The sequence below is a fragment of the Marmota monax genome, unplaced genomic scaffold (assembly GCF_021218885.2).
Source record: "Marmota monax isolate L192 unplaced genomic scaffold, Marmota_monax_Labrador192_F-V1.1 WCK01_AAM20220418_F8-fsc00097, whole genome shotgun sequence".
Taxonomy (NCBI): Eukaryota; Metazoa; Chordata; class Mammalia; order Rodentia; family Sciuridae; genus Marmota; species Marmota monax.
Window position 1 is genome coordinate 4,948,453 of NW_026694162.1, and position 24,679 is coordinate 4,973,131.

Below are 24,679 nucleotides of genomic sequence, written 5' to 3' on the forward strand. Positions count from 1 at the left end.
TTCATTTTATAGGCAATTGAATGAATGTACATTAAACACACATTACCTGCCTTTTCGTTGTATGGCACTAGCTTTGGAAATCCACACCATTTTTAACATTGTAACAAAACTCAGTGCATCAAAGGATTTCTGTAATATTTAAATTATCTTTATGTTAAAACATGAAAGGCATTTAAGAGGAAATAACAAGAAATATTATCAACATATCTTAACATGCCAAGTTTAATTTAATGTTCTCTTCTTGATTACATAACTAGAACAGTACATTGACTGTTAAAAACCCAGATGTTCTGGTTACAAACATTCTAAGAAAAAAGAATAAAAACCAAACTAAACTCAAAAGAGCTATAAAACGTCCCCATTCTGTGTTTTGCTGTTCTGTGCAATAGGTGAATAATGGCAACCAATTCTCATAGGAAACAAAAATAGAAAAAAAATTGGTCTATTCTCTTGATCATTTTTCTATCACATTTACATTATAAAGAATATAAAGAATTATAAAGAATAAGAGTGGTCTGGTAAAATCATTTTCTGAAATACTTTACAGGGAGTAGATCTTGTGGAACAAAAATAATTAAATCCCAAAGTGAAGAATTTTTAATCCCCCCACTTATCTCTTGCTGAGCTACTAACAAAGTTAGCCTATCCTGAATGCTACAAATGAAAAAAATAAAAACAGAACCATTACTAATGCCATACTACCTCAAAAAACCAAAAGTGAAAACATGCTGTAAAGAAACATTTTAATAGAAGAATATATTCATAATAGAACACATACTTCAATCAGTGACTTATGTTTTCCCTTATATAAAAAAACTAAAAGAAGTCAGGCATGGTAATGCATGTGCCTGTAATTCCAGCAACTTGGCAGGATCACAAGTTCAAGGTCAGCCTCAGAAACTTGCAAGAATCTCAGTAACTTAGTGAAACCCTGTCTCAAAATAAAAGGACTGGAGATGTAGCCAGTGTTAAAGCGCCCACTGTGTTCAATTCCCAGCACACAAATAAATAAAAAAACTAAAATAAATAAAAATGTGTCTCATAATAGTTTAATTATGGAATTTTTAGAAAACATGTTGCTTAGTTTTTAATAAAATGTTTCAATTGTCAATTGAATGTAAAATAATGTATGACACTGCCACCACATTTATACCATTATATACTTCACAAACAATATCTAACAGAATTAATTTCTAAATTTTTCAAGGTCCACCTCATCAACTTTTTAGAGCAATAAAATCTGAACTTTTTTGGCTCACCAGAGTTTTAATGATAATATTCACTACTGTTCTATTACTCCTTTACAATATACAACTATAATGACTATAACAATATTCTATAAGAAAATTTTATTCTCTGTATGATAGTTCTAAAAGCTACATGAAAACCATTAAATGTTTTCACATTAAAAAATGATCACTTACATCCACTAGACAAACATGTTTCCTTACCACAATATGAATAATATCTCCTCCCTTGGAAAATCAATTCTCTCTACCACTATGATTTGTTCAGTGAATGGATCCACTATGTGTTAGGAGCACTGAAAATTGCTAGGCATTCCAGTACCAAAAGGAATAAATATTACCCTTCATTTATATCAGGGGTTGGAAAAGGGCAAAGAGCCAAGGAGTAAATTCTTTAGGTTCTGAGATGCAATTACTCAAATGTCATCACAGTTATGAAAGCAGCTATATCCAATAGGTAAAAGAGTAGAAGAAACTTTTTACAAAAGCAAGTAATAAGTCTGATTTAACTGCTGGTAATTGTTGAGTCCAAGTTTATGTGTTTTTGTGGGGGTTTTTTGGTTTGTTTTTTTTGTTTTTTGTTTTTTGTTATTCTTCCATCAGGTCCTCTTGAACCAAGTTATCATCTGAATATCTACTAATATGTAAGGCATTGGAGGTACAGCAGTGAATAAGAGACACATGGTCCATGACCACATATAGGAAGAAAACAGAAAATATGTAATAGAATTCCCACACTGCAGAAAATTTTCACCATAACTAGCCAAACTTTTAACTTTCTTTTTGTATTTAGTGAGTAGAAGCTAAACTCTGTCTAATTTGTTGAAATAACAAAACATCCTACATACTGATTTTAAAGTAAAATACTCATTTTAGTGAAATCAGCATTTACTATTTTAAATTCATCTAGAAATAAATGTTTCCACTAAAGTGAATTCTGCTTATATAAGCATTTCTTGGAATTGAACTTCATTTAAGTAAAAATGCAACTTGTCCAAACATACCTCTTTCACCTTTCCAGAATCAATAACAAAGACAACGTCATTGACTGTGATGCTAGTTTCAGCAATATTGGTGGAAAGGATCTGAAATAGGATATTATTTTATAATTAATAATATGAAAACAGAAAAATGACTGAAAAAAATGGAAAAATAAGATTTTGTGAAGCTTACTATTTTTCGAACACCTGCAGGTGGGTTTTTTAATACTTTCTTTTGATCAGATGTTTGCATATTTGAATGAAGCATAAAAACTTGATATCTGTTGACAATCGAAAGAGAAAATATACTACAGTCCCTGTCTGTTATTTTAAGCAACAAATAGAAAGTTTAAAATTTTACCTATGTGTATTGTCAGCGAACCGCTTGTCATCAAACAGGATACGATCTCTCAGACCAATAATTTCATCATATCCAGGTAGAAAAATTAATACCGCACCTGAAAGAAGAATATTTTTTAATATTGATCTTGTGAAATCAGAGACAATCAACAACTAAGAAACTACATCATACATTTTCAAGTACTAGTAAATGACCATAATACGATAATTTTCATTTTTACTATTAATGCAATTATATAAAATTTTGTACAACTAGCATTAATTTTTAAATTCAGTTCTTTTAGACGAACTTATTTACCAGCATCACAACTATGGCAGATATTATATAGAAGATGCATGATTAAATCCAAGTCTACTTTTTCATCATCAAAACTATGGTGATAAGCTTTCAGGAGCTCTCTGTCTTCTGCACTGAGGTCACTTCCATTTGTTTGAACCAGAGAACTTTCATCCAGATTTCCAAATTCCAGAGAAGCACTAAAACAACAACAACAAAAAGCTGATTCCCATTATGTCCTTCAAATTTCCAATATATCCTAAGGAAGATAGCTGACAGTTACTGTACCAACTTTACAGTAAGTAAAAAATTAAACATATAATTCATGTTTTGGTTTCAAGCACATTTGTTCAAAGCAAAATTTGACAAGAAGTGCCTTTAGAAAATCACACTCTGAAGACATTTCTCCAGAGGACAAAAAAATGACCTATAAACACATGAAAAAATGTTGTCATTTGTCATCAGGGAAATACAAACCAAAACCATAGAGATACCACTTCACATCCAGTAGGATAGCTATCATCAAAAAAACCAAAAAGTAAATATTAGAAAAGGTATAAAAAAATCAGAACCCAGGGCTGGAATTGTGGCTCAGCAATAGGGCACTCGCCTAGCACGGGTGAGGCCCTGGGTTTGATCTAAGCACCACATAAAAATAAATAAATAAATTAAAGATATTGTAGACAATTACAACTGAAAAATAAATATTTTTAAAAAACTTAGAACCCTCCTACATTTCTGGCATATATGTATTATGGTGCACCAACTTTAAAAACAATGTGGCAGTTCTTCAAAACATTAAACAGAGTTACCATATGCCCCAGTAATTGTACTCCATTTCACAAAAGAAATGGAAAAATAAATCCATATATATCTGTCAATTAAAAAACTGTAGACAAATATTCAGACCAGAATTATTCACAGTGGTCTAAAAGTGGAAAGAACCCAAATGTTCAACAGTTGACAATTGAATATACTCTGGTATATCCACAGAATGGAATATTATTCAGTAATAAAAAGAATGCTACAACATGGATAAACCTTGAAAAGATTATGCAAAGTGAAGACAATTACTAAAAACCAATATCAGGTGATTCCATTCATATGAAATGTCGAGAATGGACAAATCTATAGTAACATTAAGTAGATCAGTGATTGTCCTAAGCTGGAAGTGTTGGGGGGAAAATAGGCACTGACTGTTAACAGGCACAAATTTCTATCTGTGATTATGAAAATGTTCTAAAATTGATTGTAGTGATGACTACATAAGTCTGTGAACATACATAAGTCTGTGAACATAAAAAAAAATCACTGAATTGTACCCTTAAATAGATGAATTATAATCATATGTGAATTATCTCATTAAAAATTAAAAACTTGTCCTGGGGTTGTAGCTCAATGGTAGAGCGCTTGCCTAGCATGTGTGAGGCACTGGGTTTGATTCTCAGCACTGTATATAAATAAATAAATAAATAATAAAGTCCATAACATCTAAAATAAATACTAAAAAAAAAATTAAAAACTTTTGGTCATCATTTATATTTTATTAACACATTGCTTCTAATAAATAATATTCTAATGAACTGTCCACATTAAAAAGAAATTCTGTAGGTAATTGTATACAAAAAGCAGGTTAATTATGATATTTTTCAAGAGCTCAGAATCAGTATAAACTACTGAAATCACTTGTCTTCTCATCCTATTATGTAAAAATATAAATAAACTACTGTCATCAGTAATAACTATCAATAGAATTTCTAGGAAGTTCAATTCAACCCAATCTCAAAGAGCTTAGCAAAAAAAATTATAAGACTGTTTTCAATAAGAATAATATTAAAGAGGTTGGGGTTGTGGCTCAATGGTAGAATGCTTGCCTAGCATGCAAGAGGCACTGGATTTGAGCCTCAGCACCACATAAATATAAAATATTGTGTCCACCTAAAAAATAAATATTTTTTAAAAAGAATAAGATTATACAACTTTATAACTGCAGTATCTTGAATTTTATTCAAGTTCTATTTTAAAATATTCTATTTTATTGTTTCTTACTTTTTAACGGGTTAATGAAGAAAACATGCTATTTGTTTAAAGATATAAACTTTAGCTATCACTAACAATAATTCTGTAAGTTTAATTTTTTTTTTTCAGTACTGGGGATTGAACCCAGGGGTGCTGTGCCACTGAGCTACATCCCTGGCTCTTTTTCTTTCTTTATTTCAAGACAGGGCTGGCCTCAAATTTGTAATTCTTCTGCCTCAGCCTCCTGAGTAACTGGGATTATAGGCAAGTACCACCATACCTGGCATACATTTTAATTGATAATGTCATGGTCTATAGGATTTAAAAAAAAAAAAAAAAAAAGCCCAGCTGGTCAAGACATAGTATTATCCAGATAATTGCTTTGTTTTGTAATCTGTAATTTGGTAATCTATTGTGTCTAGAACACTTAAACAACATAAGAATATCTAGAACATTCAAAGTAGTACTACTAAAAGGATTGCACATTCTAGGAACTACATATTTAAATGGCAATAAAACCTACTACATCAGAATTAACATTTGGACCTATCAAGAATTTTGAGACTCTGTAACCTATATTATCATTTTATGAAATACAAACAACAAATATTTTCATACTTCAAACATTTACTTATAATGCCTGAGACTTACATCTACAGAATTAATCACAAAAACCCAAGTCAATGAATCATTTATATATTCTTAAATGGCAGATTTTTTACTCTATTTTAACTTCAGACTATTTTTTTTTCCGTTTTAAGACTCAGAAGTTGAAAACAAATAGAAACTATCAATGTATTATACAATGTATTGTTTCCTTTAAATATCTAAAAATATAAATAATTTATCTAGATATCTAATTTAAACTTATCTCAAATCCCTAATAAAAGATTAGGGGCTGGAGACAGAGCTCAGTGGTAGACTACTTGAGGTCCAATCCTCAACACTGACCAAAAAAATAATAATAATAATAATAATTAAACTGGTTCCATAGGATTTTTAAAGTATCTGAATTGCCCTTCTGATTTTTCATTTTTAAAAATAATATATATTCACAATATTAATACACAAATAATTTCATAAAAGTTACAACAAAAACCATAATCACACAAGCCTTAGTCATACTACCTAGGAATATTTTCAATTGTTTTAGTCATTTTTTCTATTTACTGCCCCATTTCTAAGTAATATGTACTTTCATTTAATAATTAACAATTTAATCATTATATGTGAACCTCTAATTAATTAAAGATGAGGTTACCACCTCACTTCCATAAACTTTCCATATACTCCAATACTTAAAATTTTCCTCAGCTCTTCATTCAGCCTTGAGTTTACTATGACTATGTAAACATTACCTACTGCTGAGTCAAACAATGCTCTTTACTTTTGACCTTTTTACTTTTCCCAGGGAAATTACGTTTTAATTTTATTTGCTTAGCTTTATGTGAACTTGACCACTAATTCTTCTCAAATTTTCCAAAAGATTTGTAAAGCTTCTTAATATACTCAAATATATTAGTTGATTATTTTTTCCTCTCAGATAACACCCTCCTGGAGCCCGCCATCTTGTGTTCCTATGGGACTAGGCCTGCTGGACAATTGTTGTCCTCACACTCTTCTGTACCAATACCAAACCTTTCCTTTCACCTAACCTCTGTGTTGGATCTACTATATTTTCCTGTCATTTTTTGTTTGTTTTATTTGTTTTACCTCTTTTTTATGGAGCACACCTTCTAACAGTTTCCCAATACAGGGTGCAGAGAATAAATTTTCGTATCTTGTTCTACAATTCTCCATCTTTTATATCTTCTTCCTACTTTTTAGTAATTTTCTCAACTTCATCTTAGAACACTTCTAAAATTTTTCTATCACATATTTAAATGAACTCTTTCTTGTTTTTTCATTTATTCAATAAATATTCACTAATCAAACAGTATATCAGGCACTTTTCCTGAACAAATGAAATAAGACATTTACTAATTTCTAGTGGAAAGAAGCTAAAGATAATAAACCAACAAAAAGAGTAAATAAGCAAATTATGTAATATATTGAAGAATAATAGGTTCTATGGACAAGAGAAAAAAGAAAAAGCAGAAAAGGTTAAAAAAATGAAGTGCAGGGAGGTAAGCTGCAATGTTAGGGTAAATTTGGGTAGGCCTCATAAAAATGAACCATAAACAAAGATTTGTGTCCTATTCCTTTTTTATAGCACACTACTTTTGTTTCATGAAAGCAACAATAAAAGAACTGTATTCTTCTGTGTAAGTACCAGGCACTAACCAATTGTGTCACTGAAGCATTTGAAATACTATATTCTTCTAATAATAGAAAAATTATAGTTTTGTTTTTATAAGTTTTTTTCTGAACACTGATGCTTAGTTTCATCTAAGTTCCAGAGGTTATTGTGCTAATGTAAATCTGTCTTATTTCTCTGGTTTATGAGTGCTTTCCTCTCAAAAGTCTAGTGATCAGTCCTTGGAAGTCTGTTCATTTTAAAAGAGTAAAGCACCAAAAAAACTCCAAGTACACATGTAGAGATTACAGAGTCATTTGATTTAAAGATGGTCATTTCATTGAAGAAACACTAAACCTCTTATAAATCTAAACATTTTCTCTAGTCTTTGGTCTATTTTTCCAAGAAAGAACTGTCAAGTTTTCTGCCAAAGAACATATATACTTCAAACAGGAAAAAGTGACAGTGGATGGCATGGGAAAGGAGTAGATGGTACTTCAACTATCAATCTATGAACTTTCACTTAAACCTCTTTGTTGTTTGATACCTTGCCCTCACTTTCTTATTGCACCTGGTAACCCCAAGTCTAAAGCTTCTATGGCTAATTTTCAATAATCTTAAGTTCAAAGCCTCTCTGGCTTAATTTTATTTAATACACCTCCCATTTCCGGCCAAGATGTATCATCCGGCAGCAGAAAAGAATGTGATCTGGAGCTCTAAAATGTTCATTACAAAATATGTCACCCAGTTCTGGTGTATGTATGTATGTATTTATTTATTTATTAGCTCTTCTTTCATTGCTTCATTCAAAGATATTAAAGGAGTTTGTCTCTCACTGACTGGCTGAGATTTCTTAATTCTGCTAATTTAATTATCACTAATCAATTAGCTTCCTGGCATCCATAAATTTTTAACATCCTCCATCAGTTGTTGCATCTTCTCAGTCTCTTCAACTTTATCATTCTACACCTTTCATATTCCTTTATTGTTATTTTAATATGGAAAATGCAGAGATAAATACATGTGTTCTGTCTACTATGTTCAAATGGCAATCTCCTTTCTAATTTTTTTAAATAAAATAAAAAATAAGATATTATAATACAACATTTTGTGTGTGTGTGAGATTTTTTTCCCATTTTTTTTACTGGTGTATTATAGTTGTACATAACTAAGCCTGATCTTAAGCGAGTTCCTTAACTTTTCTAGGCTTTGGTTTTCTCATCCATAAAATAAAGACAATAAGGAGCTAGGGCTGCGGCAAAGCGGTAGCTCACTTGCCTGGCATGTGTGAGGCACTGGGTTCAGTTCTCAGTATCACATATAAATAAATAAAATAAAGGTCTATAACAACTAAAAAAAATATTTAAAAAGGGGGGGTTGGGGTTCTGGCTCAGCAGTAGAACACTCACTCGCCTAGCACATGAGGCCCTGGGTTCGATCTTCAGCATAAAAATAAATAAAGGTATTGCATCCAACTATAACTAAAAAATAAATATTAAAAAAATAATAAGAACAAGTACCTATCTCTAAGGGTTGTTTTGCAGATTATGTACAAGAACTATGCTCAGTGGCAAGCACCCCATGTGGCGTGAGCCCTCAATGCAGGATGAACCCTGAGTGCAGGGGAAGCAATTACTGAATGTGGGTGAACACCTATTGTGGGCTTGACATACCCCACAGGGTGAGCATCCAGTGCAGGAAGATCTGGTGAACCCTCAACACCATTCAGTTCATATTAACCATTATACAGGGAATCAGTTTGCCAGGAGGTAGCTTTCCCCACCACTGACAGCTCTTAATAGTATAACCTCTTATCAGCAACTTTAATAAGTCAGAAAGAAAATTTTCTTATACCCACAGAAAAAAATTATCTGGGTAAGAGAGACTATAAATAGCCTACATTTATATATTCTATGATTTACATAGCTAGGTAGTTTTTAAAAAGAAGGCAAGGTTAATTTTTAAAATAGTATAAGGTTTTACCTGTAAGATTCTAGAAGATCCACAATTTCAGTCTGCCCAAAGTGTTTAGCCCAATCTAAAGCCATCCTGTCAAAATTCAAAGATATTAGACTAAGACAGAAAAATAATTTGTTCTCAAAATTATAAAACTATTCACTCAAAATTATAAAACTATTCACTCAAAATTATATATTTATCCACTAGAAATATATTAACAATTATAACTCAATCTTCGAGTTTTTTTTTTCCTTTTGGTGGCACTGAGGATTAAACCCAGGGGTGCTTCAAAACTGAGATACATCATACATACTCAGCCCTTTTTATTTTTTATTTTGAGACCAGGTCTCACTGAGTTGCCAAGGCTAGCCTCAAAGTTGTGATCCTCCCATCTCAGCCTCCCAAGTAACTAGGATTACACCCACTTTACAATTGTTTTCAATTTAAAGACAAACATAAGAATTAAAAAAAAGATATGTGCAGCTACACAAAGACAGAAAGAATGGATGTAATCTAAAATTACCAGCCATTTGATGCTTTACTATGGACATTGGCTCCCATGCTAATTAACTGCTCTACTTGACTCATAAAACCTCGTCCTGCAGCAACCATCAGAGCTGTTGCACTGGTTTCACTATGTCTGTAATCAACTAAAAGAAGAAAAGGAAAAATGAAATTGTTAAATTTACAAAATATTTAAAACTATTTTGTTTTTTAAATTTAAGTGGCAGAATTGACATGTTCCTTCACTTTACTTAATACATTATATAAGCCTCAAATCACATCATCCAAGGAAATCTGCTAGTGATAAGCCCGAATATAAACAGGATGGAATAGAGTGTCAGTTTTAAGGTAGAAGGAATGATGGCTATTAAACTGTTTAAAGCTCACCTATATAATTGAAACAGAAAAAGGAAAGTTACTAGCTTGTCAAACCCTCAATCATCTTAAATCTATATATTGCTTTGATCATCAAATGACAAGATATACTTAAAGAATTAAAAAGTTAATCCTCAGGCTGAGGATGTGGCTCAAGCGGTAGCACGCTTGCCTGGCATACACAGGGCGCTGGTTTTGATCCTCAGCACCACATAAAAATGAAATAAAGATGTTGCGCCCACTGAAAACTAAAAAATAAATATTAAAAAATTCTCTCTATCTCTCTCTCTCTCTTTAAAAAAAAAAAAAGTTAATCCTCATTAGTGACTGATAATAAATGACTAAAAGCTTCAAGCAAAGTCCATGACAATTTTTTTGTTGGTTTTGCTTTTAATCCCCCTTATTCAAGACTACTATTTCCCAAAACGCTTAATAAGAATGTTTTAACCCATTTGCTATTGCTATAACTACAGAGACTAAGAGCTTCAACCTGAGACTCAGTAATTTTTAGAGGAAAGAGGTTTATTTAGCTCACGGTTCTGGAGGTACAAGAACATGGTACCGGCATTTGTACAGTTTCTAGTGAGAGGCAAGAAGTGCTCAACACATGGAGAGAAGTAGTAAGGGGCCAAGGGTATTCAATCCAATCTTGTCAGAGCAAGAACTCACAGTCTTGAGAAAAGCACTAATTCCTCTTAAAGACCTAATCACTTCCTAAAAGTCCCAACACCTCTCAACACTACCAAACTGGGGATCAACCTGAGTTTTGGTGGGGACAAACCATAGTAAGGAACAACACTGGCAGAAGTTTACTTCTCACAGAAGCCCTCCATAGGAAGATAATTTAAGTTCCATTACAAGTTCCTTCCAAGAATATATTCCTAAAGCAATTCAAATATAATTGCTTAGGATTAGTTTGCCTAAATTACAAATTGATATTTTCAGAAAGAATTCATCCCTAAAAATAAACCTATTATAATTTAAGAAAATTAACAAAAGAAAAAAATTGATCTTCCATACATACCCAATTATTTTCATTATTTAATTAATACCCTAAAATAAGTATCCATTATCACTATAAACCACAGGTTTTTAAATGGATAGAGAATATACAAGAGAATTACCTCAGGCTTCTGTTTTTTATATTTTTAAAGAAGGTCTAAGTCCACTGCAAAATTGAGAAGAAGGTAAAGAGACATCCCACAGACCCTCTGATCCACAATGCATAGTCTCTCACATTACCTACCAAACTGGTAAATTTGTTAACAACTGATGAACCTGTACTGATACCTCATCACACAAATTCTACTGGTGTTATACATTCTTTGGCTTTGGACTTGTATTTTTATTTTTTATTTTGCTTTTTATTTTTGGAAGCATAGATAGACAGACACTTGATTTTCACTATTAGACAAGCAAGTTACTAGATCATGAGGAGAATAAGACAGCCTACATAGCAAAGAACCGGGACCTTCTGGTAATAGCATCAAACTGAGGTTTCTTGCCAACAGCCATATGAGTGAACCTTCCTAGAAGCAGATCATCCAGCTCCAATAAATCTTTAGATGACTACAGCATTCCCCTCTACACCAACAGCTTAAATGTACCTAATGAGAGACTAGGAATCAGACTACTCAGGTAAATTACTTCCAGATCCTTAACTCTCAGGAAGTATGCAATAAATGTTTCAGACTGCTAAGCTTTGGAATCATTTGTATTGCAGCAAAAGGTGACTAATATGGCCAGCACAACATAGAATGTCTAGTCTTACTAATTATTAGCTACATTTATAGGAACACATGGGGAAAATGATGGTACTAAAAATAAATCTATAAAGCTCACAATTTCTGGGATCACAAGAAGAAATCCAACTCTGCTGCCAACTAAGGGTAGAGATATTAGAGATTAACAAAAAGTTGGAAAATGAAAAACTGTTCATAAAGCTACTGTTACATTTTTTGTTTTCTTCATATGGCTAAAGATATTAGAATATTAGACTCAGGAAAATGTATAAACTATACATTAATAGACAAGGAGTGTGAGACCACAGGATGACCATTACCAAAGTAATCTAGTATTTGCTAAAGAAATATCTAGAAAGAGAGGCAAGAATAACAAATATTTAAAATGTAATATATCTCAGACTTTAAATCTTGTAACTTTCAAGTAATATTGCTTAATTTTTCACAGTAATATATTTTCAAAATGCAAAAAAAGAGAATGCCAGAAAATTGAAGATTAACAAATATATACATTTTCAAAAAATTATGAGCTTTAAAAAGTAATCAATATGAGCCAAAATACATTTACAAATAACAAGAAATGACAAAGGATCCTCATTTATTTAACAGATTTGCCAGACTAATAAGTATACAGGATTATAACTGTTTAAACAATCACACCTAAGTATTACCTAAAGTCTCTTGTTGCATATCACAATGTTTGGTCTTTGACCAATCCCATCAACTCAATAAACTGAGAAAGTCTATTAATAAAATAAACAGTTGGAATTTTTTTAAGTTGTTACACAGATCCAATGGGCCAAATCAAAAGATAAGATAAAATTTAAAAGGAATAAATGGTATTTCTTAAATTCAAAATAAGTTAGAATAATAAATACAGGATTTTCAGAGACATAAAAATCAATAAGACAATGTGGTTGACAAAGAGGTAGACTGAATTAATATAAATAAAGAGTAGAGATTACTTAGGCTAATAGACCTATTCTATCCTAAGACAGTAACTAAGAGATTAAACTCAGAACTAGACGCTGGCCTTTTTAGAAGGATAAACTAAAACATGTCCAAAGAAGGAAAAAAACAAAACAAAAGAAAAACTTCTAGGAAAAAGAACAACTGTTCATACCTGCAAGTCTGTCAGATATAAATACATACTAAATTTCTTCATTATCACACTATAAGCAGAAAAGGGTAAAAGCAGATGGGTTTCGCTTCAACATATTACAAAATTATAATTAAAACAATCCAAATTTGAAAGAATATCCTCAAGAAAGTTAGTGAACTTACTGTCGTTAAACATATTCAAACAATTTATCATTTGGTAAAAAAAAAAGTAATAGCATTATTGAACACACATTTTGAAGGACTTACTATGAACTTCTAGAAACCCAGAGATGAGTAAAACAGATAAGGGTTCAGACCTCATGCAGTGTTCATGAAACAGGGAAAAATTAAAAATATATGATGTCAAGTATTGAAAGGACAGTCAAAGATGCAATCACAGAAAGGACTTTGATTTTCCTTCACAATGTAATACCAAGCATGGGAGAGTTGAGAGTAGGACAATGGCAGTTTTGAAAGAATAAATATGGTTGTTTTATGGAGAACAAAATGCAGCAACATAAGAATAGAAGGAATCAGTGGGCTACCACAATAGTTCAGGAGAGAAATGTGGACTTGGACTAGGATGGTGGCAGGCGAAGTGAAATGTGATCAGATACAGATTTATTTTAGAGAAGCCAACAGGACTTGCTTTGGATTATATATGGTTTATGAGAGCAAAGTCAAGGATGATTCTACATATGCTTTGTTGCCTTAGCAACTAGGTGAATGGCAATGCCGACTTAACTAAAAAGGAAAACATGAAGGAAAGAGCAGGTTGGGAGGAAAGTAAATAATGAAGGAATCAAAAGGTGTTTGAGACATATCCAATTCTATCTACCTAACAGACAAGTAACTAGAGATGGCAAGTGATCAGGTATATTAAATTAAAGTTATTATTAAAGTCAGCGAGGAAGTTAGGATGCCAACTATAAAGATTAGAGGTCATAGGGCTGGGGATGTGGCTCAAGCAGTAGCGCGCTCGTCTGGCATGGGTGAGGCCCGGGTTCGATCCTCAGCACTACATACAAAACAAAGATGTTGTGTCTGCCAATAACTAAAAAAAAAAATAAATATTAAAAAAAAAAATTAGAGGTCATTTAAAATACATATGTACTACATGACTAAATGAGATCCATGTAACAAGTAAATGTAAATAGAAGTAAGGTCTAAGGATCAAGGTCTGGGACATGCCAAGTTTAGAGGTCAAGAAAAGGAAAAAGATCCTCTCAAGGAAACCAAGATGTTATAGTTAGGAAAATGAAAGAAAGTAAGCTAAATATGAAATATCAGATGTTGATCAAAGATGGTGTTTTAAAAAGGAAATGATCAATAATAATCATAATTACAATAATGCTGAGAGGTTTAGGTAAGGAGATTAACTGCTTAACATTTATATCCTTTCCAACAATTCACTCTGCCTTTTGCCTAGAAGCTTATAGAGATCTGAAAAACCATCTAACAAAATGAGGATAACTCATTAGTGGAAATTACATCACATGACATAAAGTATGTCTATATAGCAAAAGAAAATACTAAAATTTTTCATTTACTAAATGAGCAATCTAGAGCAGAAGTTACTACCCATTGTTTTCTTCTGTTTTTTGTTTTGTTTTTTTCTTTTAAATCAGAAACCTCTTTGAGAACTTAAGAAATAACTTTCTAGGGGTTAGGGGATCAGAATGTACATGTGTACAAAACGTATACATAAAAGCATTTTTGTAAACAAGTGTCATGTACATACAGACCTCATAAAACTATTCTGAAGATACTAGGTTAAATACTTGATTTAACATAACACTTACTGATTCCACTACGATATGATAATAAGATCCTGATTTTCACATGAGACATAAAATAAGTACTCCAAAAGATCAAATTACCGGGTGTGAACAAAAAATGTAGTATATACATTTTGAACTAAACTACAGTTATACTATAAATAACTGCAAGAGTAATTTACAAATTCAAATAAACTTACCACTAACGTTTTCAGTTAAAATAAGGTGAAAGACCTGAGCAAATGCATCAACATCTTTATGTAACCATATGTCAGAAAGACAAGCATCCATTTCCTTGATTAACCATGGTTCAAGGCAATTCACATCTTTTTCTGTCTTTATATTAAAAAAAAAAAAAAGATTATAATCACCCAACAACATTTGCTTGCAAAGAATGGAAAACGGCCACAATGGCTACAAGAACTACTAATCATATGACCATATGACGTTATATATTATATGAATTATCGCAAAAGTTCCTCATTCCATCTTACAAACTTTATGACACACAATATTCTTATCTTGTTCTTACATTAACCTTTTATCTGAGAATGAGTTTATCAACAAAGGACTATAATCCAGGCACAACATTAATTATACTTCTGATAGGATTTTGCTAAATGTATCTATACATCAGTGATTCCCTCTTCAGCTACAGGTTAGAGAAAGCACCACCTGATGCTTTCTAACACTGATGCCAGGTACCTTTTCAGAGCAAGAACATCAAAATCTTTGTTGTAAAGGACCAGGTTCCACAGGACTTTTTAGCTCATTGGTTATGTAACTGTCAGCAAGGTCACTAATTTACATGGTCAAAATGCTGTTCAGACTCAAATGGATCTCTCCTATACTAAATAACAATTTTAAAACATTCCTTGGTCTTAGTTTTTTTATTGGTACATTATAATTGCACATGACAGTGGGATTCATTCTACCATATTCATACATGCACATAATTTGATCAATTTCATTCTCTAGTACATTCCCTTTCCCTCCTTTCTTCCCTCCCCTAATCCACTCTGTTAAAACTGAGTGAAGTATTTTTTTAAAAATACTTTAAAAAGTATTTTTAAAAGCTAATGTATAGTTTGTTTGGATGTATTAGAATTTAAACATTGATTAAAAAAAACTGCAAGTATCTCTGCATTATGTTATTTATCTTCTCATGCTCAAAACAGATTCTTTTCTAAAAAGAAACTTCAGGGTTAGGGGTAGAACTCAGTGGTAGAGTGTCAGCACCCTAGCATGTGCAAGGCCTTAGGATCAATCCCAGCTTTGTGACAAAAAAAAAAGAAAGAAAAGTTGTTCTTGAAAATATGTTGTCATCTAAGATAAACTAAGAGAACTACCCTTCAATTATGTAGTAAAAAATAACTAGTTCAAAAAATATTCCTTAACCTATATATTTTCACTCAAAAGTGTGAAACCAGTAAGGTCTTACCAGCTGACTAAAGACAGCATCACCACCATCATCCAATAAATCATACTCTTCAGTCACATTTGGAACAGTTCTCTGCCTCTGAGATTCAGGCTTGAAAGTATTCTCTTGAGCCGAGTACCATTCTGTAAGGGTGGTTTGTTGTTTCTCTTCTAAATTGATTACCAAAGAAAAAATAATTAAATAAGTCCTTTCCTTTTTAAAATGTATTCCTTTGTTTTAAAAATATTAAGTGAATCTTATATCACATAAAAAGCTGGCCTTATTTTGCAGTTACTTTTAAAACTATATCAAGAATATTTAGTGAAATGTATTATGCAAAACCATAAACACACGTATAACTGCTTAAAAAACATCTTCATCTATTGGTAAGAAGCTTAATTCTAAGTCAGTCCAGAATTAAGAGTATTTTTATCCATTTGATACATATTGTTTAAATCAGTGACTAATATTCATATAGCACTTTAAAGAAAACCATTTATTAAACTCCTACCAGTTGTTTGACATATGATTATGTATAATTCAAAAGTTTGAAAAGTTTCAAGATCTAAGAGTTTCACAATTTACATATACGTGATTCTGCACTGCCTGGCAAAATAGGAGCTGATTAATTAAACTTTTGAAGTGAAGAATCCAAATGAGTTGATATTTGTCTATTGTTATACAGAATAAACAAAGGAATCAGAGTTTGAAAGCAATATCATATTGATCAAGGCAGCTAAACGAAAAGGAATCTAAACCCCAATTCAAAAGCTGTAATATAGTATAAATTATTACAAGATGTTTTAATAGGCAAATAATGTTATATTTGAAATACAAATGTAACCCCAGAAGACTATCAAGATTTGTAAATCTTCACATTTTTATAAACGATAAGCACATCTTTGCTCAGATGCTACTCTTTTTATTCCCTCTTATCTACTTCCCACTCCCACTTAGGAGAGAGGTGGTATGCAGCCAGCATACACTCTTTTGCTTCCTTAGAACAATGGTTGAATCTTTGGATATAAACATACTCAAATTTCCTCAATTCGGGCATCCCCTTTCAATTCCTTTTTATATATTGCCACTTTGAAAATACAAACCACAATGCAAAGGTATATTTGCGATAATATTCTAACATAATTTTCCACAAATATATGCAAGAGAATAACACTTTAAAGCATCCTTACACTTCCATAAGATAAAGATGGAGTACTCCAAGGATAAAGATGGAGTACTCCAAAAAGGTCATTTTAAATAGTAATTTCTTTTATATTTCTTTGATAAAAAGTTTACCTCGATGTTTTTCTTTTTTGTACTTTAACATTTCTTTGTTTGTATATCCAGTAGTTCTTAAAATGTCTTCCAGAAACATTTCTTTTACTTCAAATGGTCTTCCCTGTACTAAATAATAGAAATTTTTTAAAAATAGTCAATTTGCAACTCAGAGATACTTGACATAAAAACATCAGAATCCCAAGTTAATGTAATATTCAAAAGCAATGCCAAAGCTCAAGTGATCCACACAATATTGTCTTTTAAATATAACTTCATTTTTTAGACAACTGGATATAAGACAATTTGCTTATTTTTTCCAGTGTTTACTATCTACCTATCATGTGTCCAGCATCACATTAGAAACCACAAATACAAATGGCAAACAGAAATAGAGCTACTTTTGTACCCTTCAGGCACACCAGCAGGGGAGACAGACATTGATCCAATAGTCCAGAAAATAAAAACAATAATATAGTTGTCCTATGAGAGAGAAGTACAAGACAACATGACAGTACATAACAGAAGGATCTGACTACACCAAGAAAATCATCCTCACTGAGAAAACAAGGAACAAGAGAAGCATATAGACAAAGTAATTATACTCTTAGAAAGGAAAGAGTGCGCAATGAAGAAAAATAGCTGTGTAAATTCTGTGTAGTAGAAAGAAGAATGTTTTCAAGAAACTAAAAGGTTAACCTACTTGGAAAATGGTGGGAAACAAGGAGCAGAGAGAGAATTGTAGTTCAAGATGAGGTAAGAGAACTATATGTCAAGGGTTTAAGTCTGTCCTGAATTAAGACTATTCAAAAAATTTAAGCCCAGGAAGTATTAAACATCATAATTCCACTTCAAAAAGATGATTCTGGCCACAGTGTAAAGAACAGATTTAAAAAATAGTTGAATGGGGGCTGGGGATGTGGCTCAAGTGGTAGCAGGCTCACCTAGAATGCATGAGGCACTGGGTTTGATTCTCAGCACCACATAAAAATAAAATAAAAGATATTGTGTCCACCTAAAACTAAAAAATAAATATTAAAAAAATATATTTAAAAAAATAGTAGAATGGAACCAGACCAGATAGGAACAATTTTAATTCATCACAATAACTTAAATGAGACTGGAGATGCTGAAAAAGTAGTAAGATTTTTGAGAGAGGAGGTAAACTATGCAGAATTTAGCACTACACTGAATATGACAGAATGATAAAGAAGTGTCAACTATGATTCTTAAATGTCTGGCTTGCAAAACCAGAAGGATGTTACTCTGATATAATGAGGAATGCAGAAAAAAGAAGCAGGTTGGGTATTGAGAATAGAGGTATGGTTTCACCCACGTCAAATGTGCAGTGCTGAAATAAGTTTTCCATTAAGAGGTTTAGATTTTATGCTCCTAACCACCCAATATTATGATAATGTATGGGTTTGTGATTTACGTGACTAGGTTAACAGTAGTATGATTAACCCAGACAGGCAACACAAGAAGAAAAGCAAATTTTGTAGAATAAGTACTTAATTTGGGGCATATTAGAAGTGAGCTGCCTGTCAAGATATCTAAATTTAAAACTCTAGAGAACAATCTAAATTGAAAATAAAGATTCAGGAGTCATCAGTATATACCAGAAAACAGAAGCAAAGGGCACAATGAGAACTTCCAGGGAAATTAAGTATACATTTCCAATAGCTAGTGAAGTGTAACACAGAGCAGGGAAGAAGGAGGAAAGAAATCTAATGATAATAAGAAAGGAAGGGAGAGTGAATAGAAAGAAAGAAATGGATCAAGGGAATAATCCTAGCAAATGCCATGACTTAGGCACTCTGCAAAGGAAGAAAAACCCATATAGAAAGCACTATAATGTAGAGTAAAAGCCAGGAGACAGTAGTGCTAAATATATGGGATGTGAGCATTTCAGAAAGAAAAAAAAAAAAAAAAAAAAAGAGGGCCAACTCTGAGAAATAACACAGAAAATTTAAGTTAAGATTGTTGACTAAAGGCTGGGGTTGCAGCTCAGTGGCTGGGTGCTTGCCTCATATGTATGAGGAACTGGGTTCAATCCTCGACACCACATAATAAAAAATAAATAAAAGTCTAAAACAATTTTTTTACTAAAATCTGAATATTAGACTTGGTAATTTCATCAGTGTCCAAAAAAAAAGTAAAAACTCATAAGCGAGTAGCTCTGTACACTTCAAAAATATAAATAATTTCAGCTTTTTGAAAATGTAAAATGGCAAAAGCTATTAAAATTGAAAGTCATATAGACTTTTCCTACTCAGCAATTTCACTTTCAAGACCTATCTCTAGAATTAAGAGTATATAAAGAATATACTATAAACATGCTCTTCTTAACATTTTTTTATATATGGTGAGGGTTGGGGAAGGGATCTAGAACTAATCTGAATGTCCAAAAATAAAGGAATGGTTAAATAAGCCATGGTACTTCCATATTATGAAACTCTAAAGCAGCTGCTTAAAATAATGAACGAGACTCAGAGCTACTGAACTGGAGAACTGTTCATGATTTACTGTCATATAAATAAAGCAAATTACAAGTAATATATCAGGTATGTACTCAATCTTGTAACCTTATATACATGCACATGTTTGTAAGAGGCTGGTCAACCTTAGCTGATATATACAATGCTTTTAAAACCCATAGTATCAAGAAATAAGAAATGGAACAAAAAGAAGACAGGGAAGATTTTCTCTATATATGAAGATAACACATACAACTATACAACTTCTGTAACTTTTGAAAAGGAATTTATATATTTTTTTTAAGAATTGGGGGGAGTGGGATTGTGGCTCAGCGATAGAGCACTCGCCTAGCATGGGTGGGGCCCGGGTTCGATCCTCAGCACCACATAAAAATAAAGGTATTGCATTGTGTCCATCTACACCTAAAAAATAAATATTAAAAAAATTGGGAAAAAATCAGTTCTTATTAAAAAACAAGAGCAAAAGTTAAATGTCACAATATTAAGAAATGAACGAGGAGTACACATGGGAGCACAGACTAGTTTACAAAGGAATCTAACAATAAAGGGAAGAAGCTATAGGTCAGAATTTAAAGGGAAACACAGGATCAAAATAAGGCATACTTCTTTTGTTTGTTTTTTTACGTTGTAGGTAGACACAATATCTTCATTTAATTTTTATGTGGTGCTGAGGATCGAACCTAATGCCTCACATGGGCAGGTGAGTACTCTACCACTGAGCCACAACTTCAGCCCCACATATTTCTTTTTAAGAGTACCGAATTGGATTTACTACACAACACCAAACAGCTATAGAAGGAAAAAGAGAAGTATGAAACAGAGAACTATGATATCTATATCACAGGAAACAGAAATGGATACCCTCTACTTCCAAGCATTTTCCAATTTCTGTTAGAAAAATATATACAATCATACCCCAAACTGTTCTTTCATAAAAATTATAGATGAAAGTTTATAATTTAACTTACTATATATAACTGGACAACTTCCAAAATATCTTATAAAAAGATTTACATCCAAGGCAGCACTAGAAAGAATTAGTTTCAAAGTTGGATGCTTTTGCAACAAATCTCTTAACTTTGTAAGTAAAAAATCACTAAATAGATCCCTTTCATGCACTTCATCCTGCAATAAACAGAAATAAAACAATGGAACAATTAAAAGATTATGGAGGACTAAATCTTTAAAATATTGGCACTACAGGACTTACATTAATTCAAATTAAACATGGACAAGGCCAATCATTTTTAATTGAACTTCTGGGTTATGGCAATTCAGAAATAATTGGACATTAACAACTTACTGTGGATGACAAAAGTTCTGCCTTTTATCGCACAGAATATGACTATAAAAACTATAATGAATTCAAATTAGTTATGTTTCTGTTAACATCAGTCACAGGTGCATTCTTTGGTTTTCATAAGTTTCCAAGAGCTCTTATTAAAAGCTTATAGATTAAAAACTTAATCTAATATTTTTATAACACAAACTGGTTAAGGTTAGAATTCTTTTAATAAGAAGGTATCTCATCTTATTCCATCGGTGGCTAATTAATTTAATAGCTTAACCATGAAATTAAATGACTATAAAATATACACTTACAACTGGGAAATAAATGATATTAAAGAGGGATCAGATAACTAAGTATACAGCTAAAACTTTCACAATTTCTGAAGAATTCTAATTACTTGCATTATTTTCACATATGAAAATTTTTACATTTTTAAAATGTCCTATTTTACCTCATAAGATCTGATAGTACAAAATACTTACTACCAAGTATTTACTTCTAATAATTATAGACACAAAGTAACTTGATTGAAATAGTCTTTTCAAAACAAAAAATTAGCTTTCATTTTTACCCTGTTCTATAAATGTAATTATGTACTTAAGTATTAAGCAACCTGAGTTATATATCCCAAATTCAGCAATATTCTTACCACAATAACATGTGTCACAGTTGACAATGTACTATCACCTGCCATCAGTGTACGAAGCAATACTCCATTAGTGCAAAATGTCAGAAGTGTCTTTGGAGAAACCCTTTTTATGAAATAAAAATAAAGTGCATAATTACAAATCTTGTACGTAATTAAAACAGTTATGTTAAATGATGACCTTATATGTACTTTACTCAGTATTGCTAAAATAATAGTATACTGATAAGTACAGCTTATTAGCAAAGTTATAAGAAATACATATTTTATGTCTAAGAAGCTCACAAATGTATTATTACTAACAGTTTTCTATTAACTAAGCACCTTGTTAAACAAATGTTTAAAAAAAAACTTAAAAACTTTTTGCTTGGAGAAAAAAACTGCATCACAAATGAAATCAACCTTTTTAATCTCTACTGAAAACAAAGAAATGGTACTTCTTTGTAAAGAAAGTATTATTAGCTCTACTGGAGGTTGAGCATCCTTAATTCAAAAATCCAAAATTCAAAGTGCTCAAAAGTTTTGGATTTCAGAGCATATGGGCTAAGGATATTCAACTAGTACAGTTTATACAAATACTCCAAAATTCAGAAACCTCCAAAATCTGATATACTTCTGCTCCCAACTATTTAGAATAAGGAATACTCAACCAATACTAATGACATTAAAACAGAGTCATTAACATTCAATGAGAGCTTACTATAAACTTTACATCAAAGCTGTGCTTTACAGACCTTTATTAGCCTTTTTTATAGAGAAAATTGAGGTTCAGAGAGGTGAAAAAACTTGGCACTAGATTATGAATCTATGAAATGAGATTTGTATCTGTAATCCATAAACTCTTTTTTTTAAACTATTCAAAACCTCACTAAGTTTAGGCATGCCTTTGATATCCTAGTATAAACTTACTAACTCTTCAACAAACACGTTCTCTATTTTTAGTGAAATATATACATTTAGTCTTTTCTAAACATTAAAGAAGATACAAGAACTGTCTTTACCTGTTTTCTAATCGGATCTGATAACCAATTGTTTGACCAATCCTTTCCCTTCTCTCTGCAGCAACTCTTTCTGCCACAGCAATAGCTGCTAATCGTCTTGGTTGAGTACAAAATATACGGCAGGGGATACCATTTTTAAAGCAATCATCTAAAAGGAACTGAGGAATCTGAAATGAAAATTTTAAAATACTATGATATGTATTTTGCATACCCTGAAAATCCAAATAAACCAACTGAAACACCAATAGAACTAAAAGTTCAATAACATGTTCAAATAAAATAATCATAAAATCAACAGTTTTCATGTAACTGGTAATAATTAAAAATATAATTTGGGCTGAGATTGTGGCTCAGTGGTAGAGTGCTAGCTTAGCACATGTGAGGCACTGGATTTGATCCCAAGCACGACATAATAAAAGAAAAAAAAGCTAAATAATAAAAAATAAACAAAATAAAAGTATTGGATCCATTGAAAACTTTTAAAAAGAAAATATAATTTAAAAGATCTTATTCTTGTTTTTGTTTCTGTTTTAATTCAGGGGCACTCGACCACTGAATTATATCCCCAGCCCTCTTTCATATTTTTTTTTTTTTTTTTGAGATTGAACTGTACTCTTTTATTGGTTGTTCAAAACATTACAAAGCTCTTGACACAGAGACAGGGTCTCACTGAGTTGCTTAGCGCCTTGCTTTTTGCCAAGGCTAACTTTGAACTCGTGATCCTCCTGCCTCAGCTTCCTGGGCTGCTGGGATTACTGGCGTGGGCCACCATGCCTGGCAAGATCTTATTCTTGTTAGATATTAAAATTAAAATATTTTAAATTAAATTTATCAAAAATATTTAAGGATTATATGAAGACAATAAAATGCTGTTGAAAAATAAAAGACCGGAATATGTAAAGAAATACATTATATTCGTAGATGGGAATAATCACTATTGGAAAAACTTTAGCTGTCCCCAAAATCATTCTAAGAATCAGTGAAATAATAATCTAAATTCCACTGTGCTTTTTTAAATAGTGAAAAGCATAAAGAAGACAAATAGCCTATAATCCCAGGGCTGCAAATACTTTTCTAAGAATAAAATTCAAGCAGGTCATAAAGATTTGAAATGAAAAGTAAGTTTTACCCAGCCACAGCCATAATGCTCTCTATAAACTACTTATAGTTTCTCATGAACTATTTCAAGAAAAATAATTCACAAAATTCAGGATGTTTATGTATACAAACATTTTTTATTAAAAGTGATTACTGTATTTAATGTTTAAATTTGCATTTTCTTTTCACCTATCAGATATACCTAATGCATTTTAACAGCTACACATTCCATCTTATGGATGTGCTATAATTTAACAAATATGACTACACATTAAGTAATTTTCAGTTTTTTAACCTGTTAATGGTGTTATAGCTTGCTATTAAAAACAATGCTGCAGTTAAATCTATTCTCATATACTTACGTAGATTTATGTATTATAAATTACTGGAAATAAAGATTTCAAAGTGTGTACATTCATAACCTCAATAGAAAAACTATCAAATTGTTCTCCAAAACAATTGATACTCCTACCAACAAAGCAAAAAGGCTATTTTCCAATATGCAAATACAGAATATCATCAATTTTTAAAATTTCTGCCAATGATAAATATATTTTGGGTTTTATTCTTCAAGTATGAGTAGGAAAGATCTTTTCATATAAACATTATTAGCCTCTAGGATGAACTTTACTTATTCATCTAGAAGCATAAATGTAAAAGAACTGTCAAAAATATTTTTAAAGAAAAGATAAATATATTATTTTCAAACTACAGAAATTCAAGATAAAAGAAAAACTTCTGACAGAAAACTGGAAAAAAAATACTTAAGAGGCAAAAATAAGAATTACATCTGACTTCTCAATAGACACCATGCAAGCAAGAAAAGAGCAGACTAAAATTAAATGTTGAGAGAAAACAGTCAACCAACCTAG

The 24,679-nt window shown here is 31.6% G+C and overlaps 1 protein-coding gene across 3 annotated transcripts in view; it reads right to left on the reverse strand.

Moving 5' to 3' along the window:
* Nucleotides 1–24,679, reverse strand: part of Ythdc2 (YTH N6-methyladenosine RNA binding protein C2) — an 80,729-nt gene that overhangs the window by 43,807 nt on the left and 12,243 nt on the right. For all 3 annotated transcript variants that reach the window (XM_058585984.1, XM_046465824.2, XM_046465825.1), the window contains exons 5-17: nt 22,710–22,876; nt 21,712–21,814; nt 20,740–20,896; nt 17,295–17,402; nt 16,020–16,168; nt 14,779–14,914; nt 9,602–9,728; nt 9,103–9,168; nt 2,886–3,064; nt 2,589–2,685; nt 2,421–2,508; nt 2,252–2,332; nt 47–129 (exon numbers count right to left, since the gene is read on the reverse strand). In XM_058585984.1, coding sequence (XP_058441967.1) covers nt 47–129; nt 2,252–2,332; nt 2,421–2,508; nt 2,589–2,685; nt 2,886–3,064; nt 9,103–9,168; nt 9,602–9,728; nt 14,779–14,914; nt 16,020–16,168; nt 17,295–17,402; nt 20,740–20,896; nt 21,712–21,814; nt 22,710–22,876 — 1,541 coding nt within the window. The remainder of the gene's footprint in view (nt 1–46; nt 130–2,251; nt 2,333–2,420; nt 2,509–2,588; nt 2,686–2,885; nt 3,065–9,102; nt 9,169–9,601; nt 9,729–14,778; nt 14,915–16,019; nt 16,169–17,294; nt 17,403–20,739; nt 20,897–21,711; nt 21,815–22,709; nt 22,877–24,679) is intronic.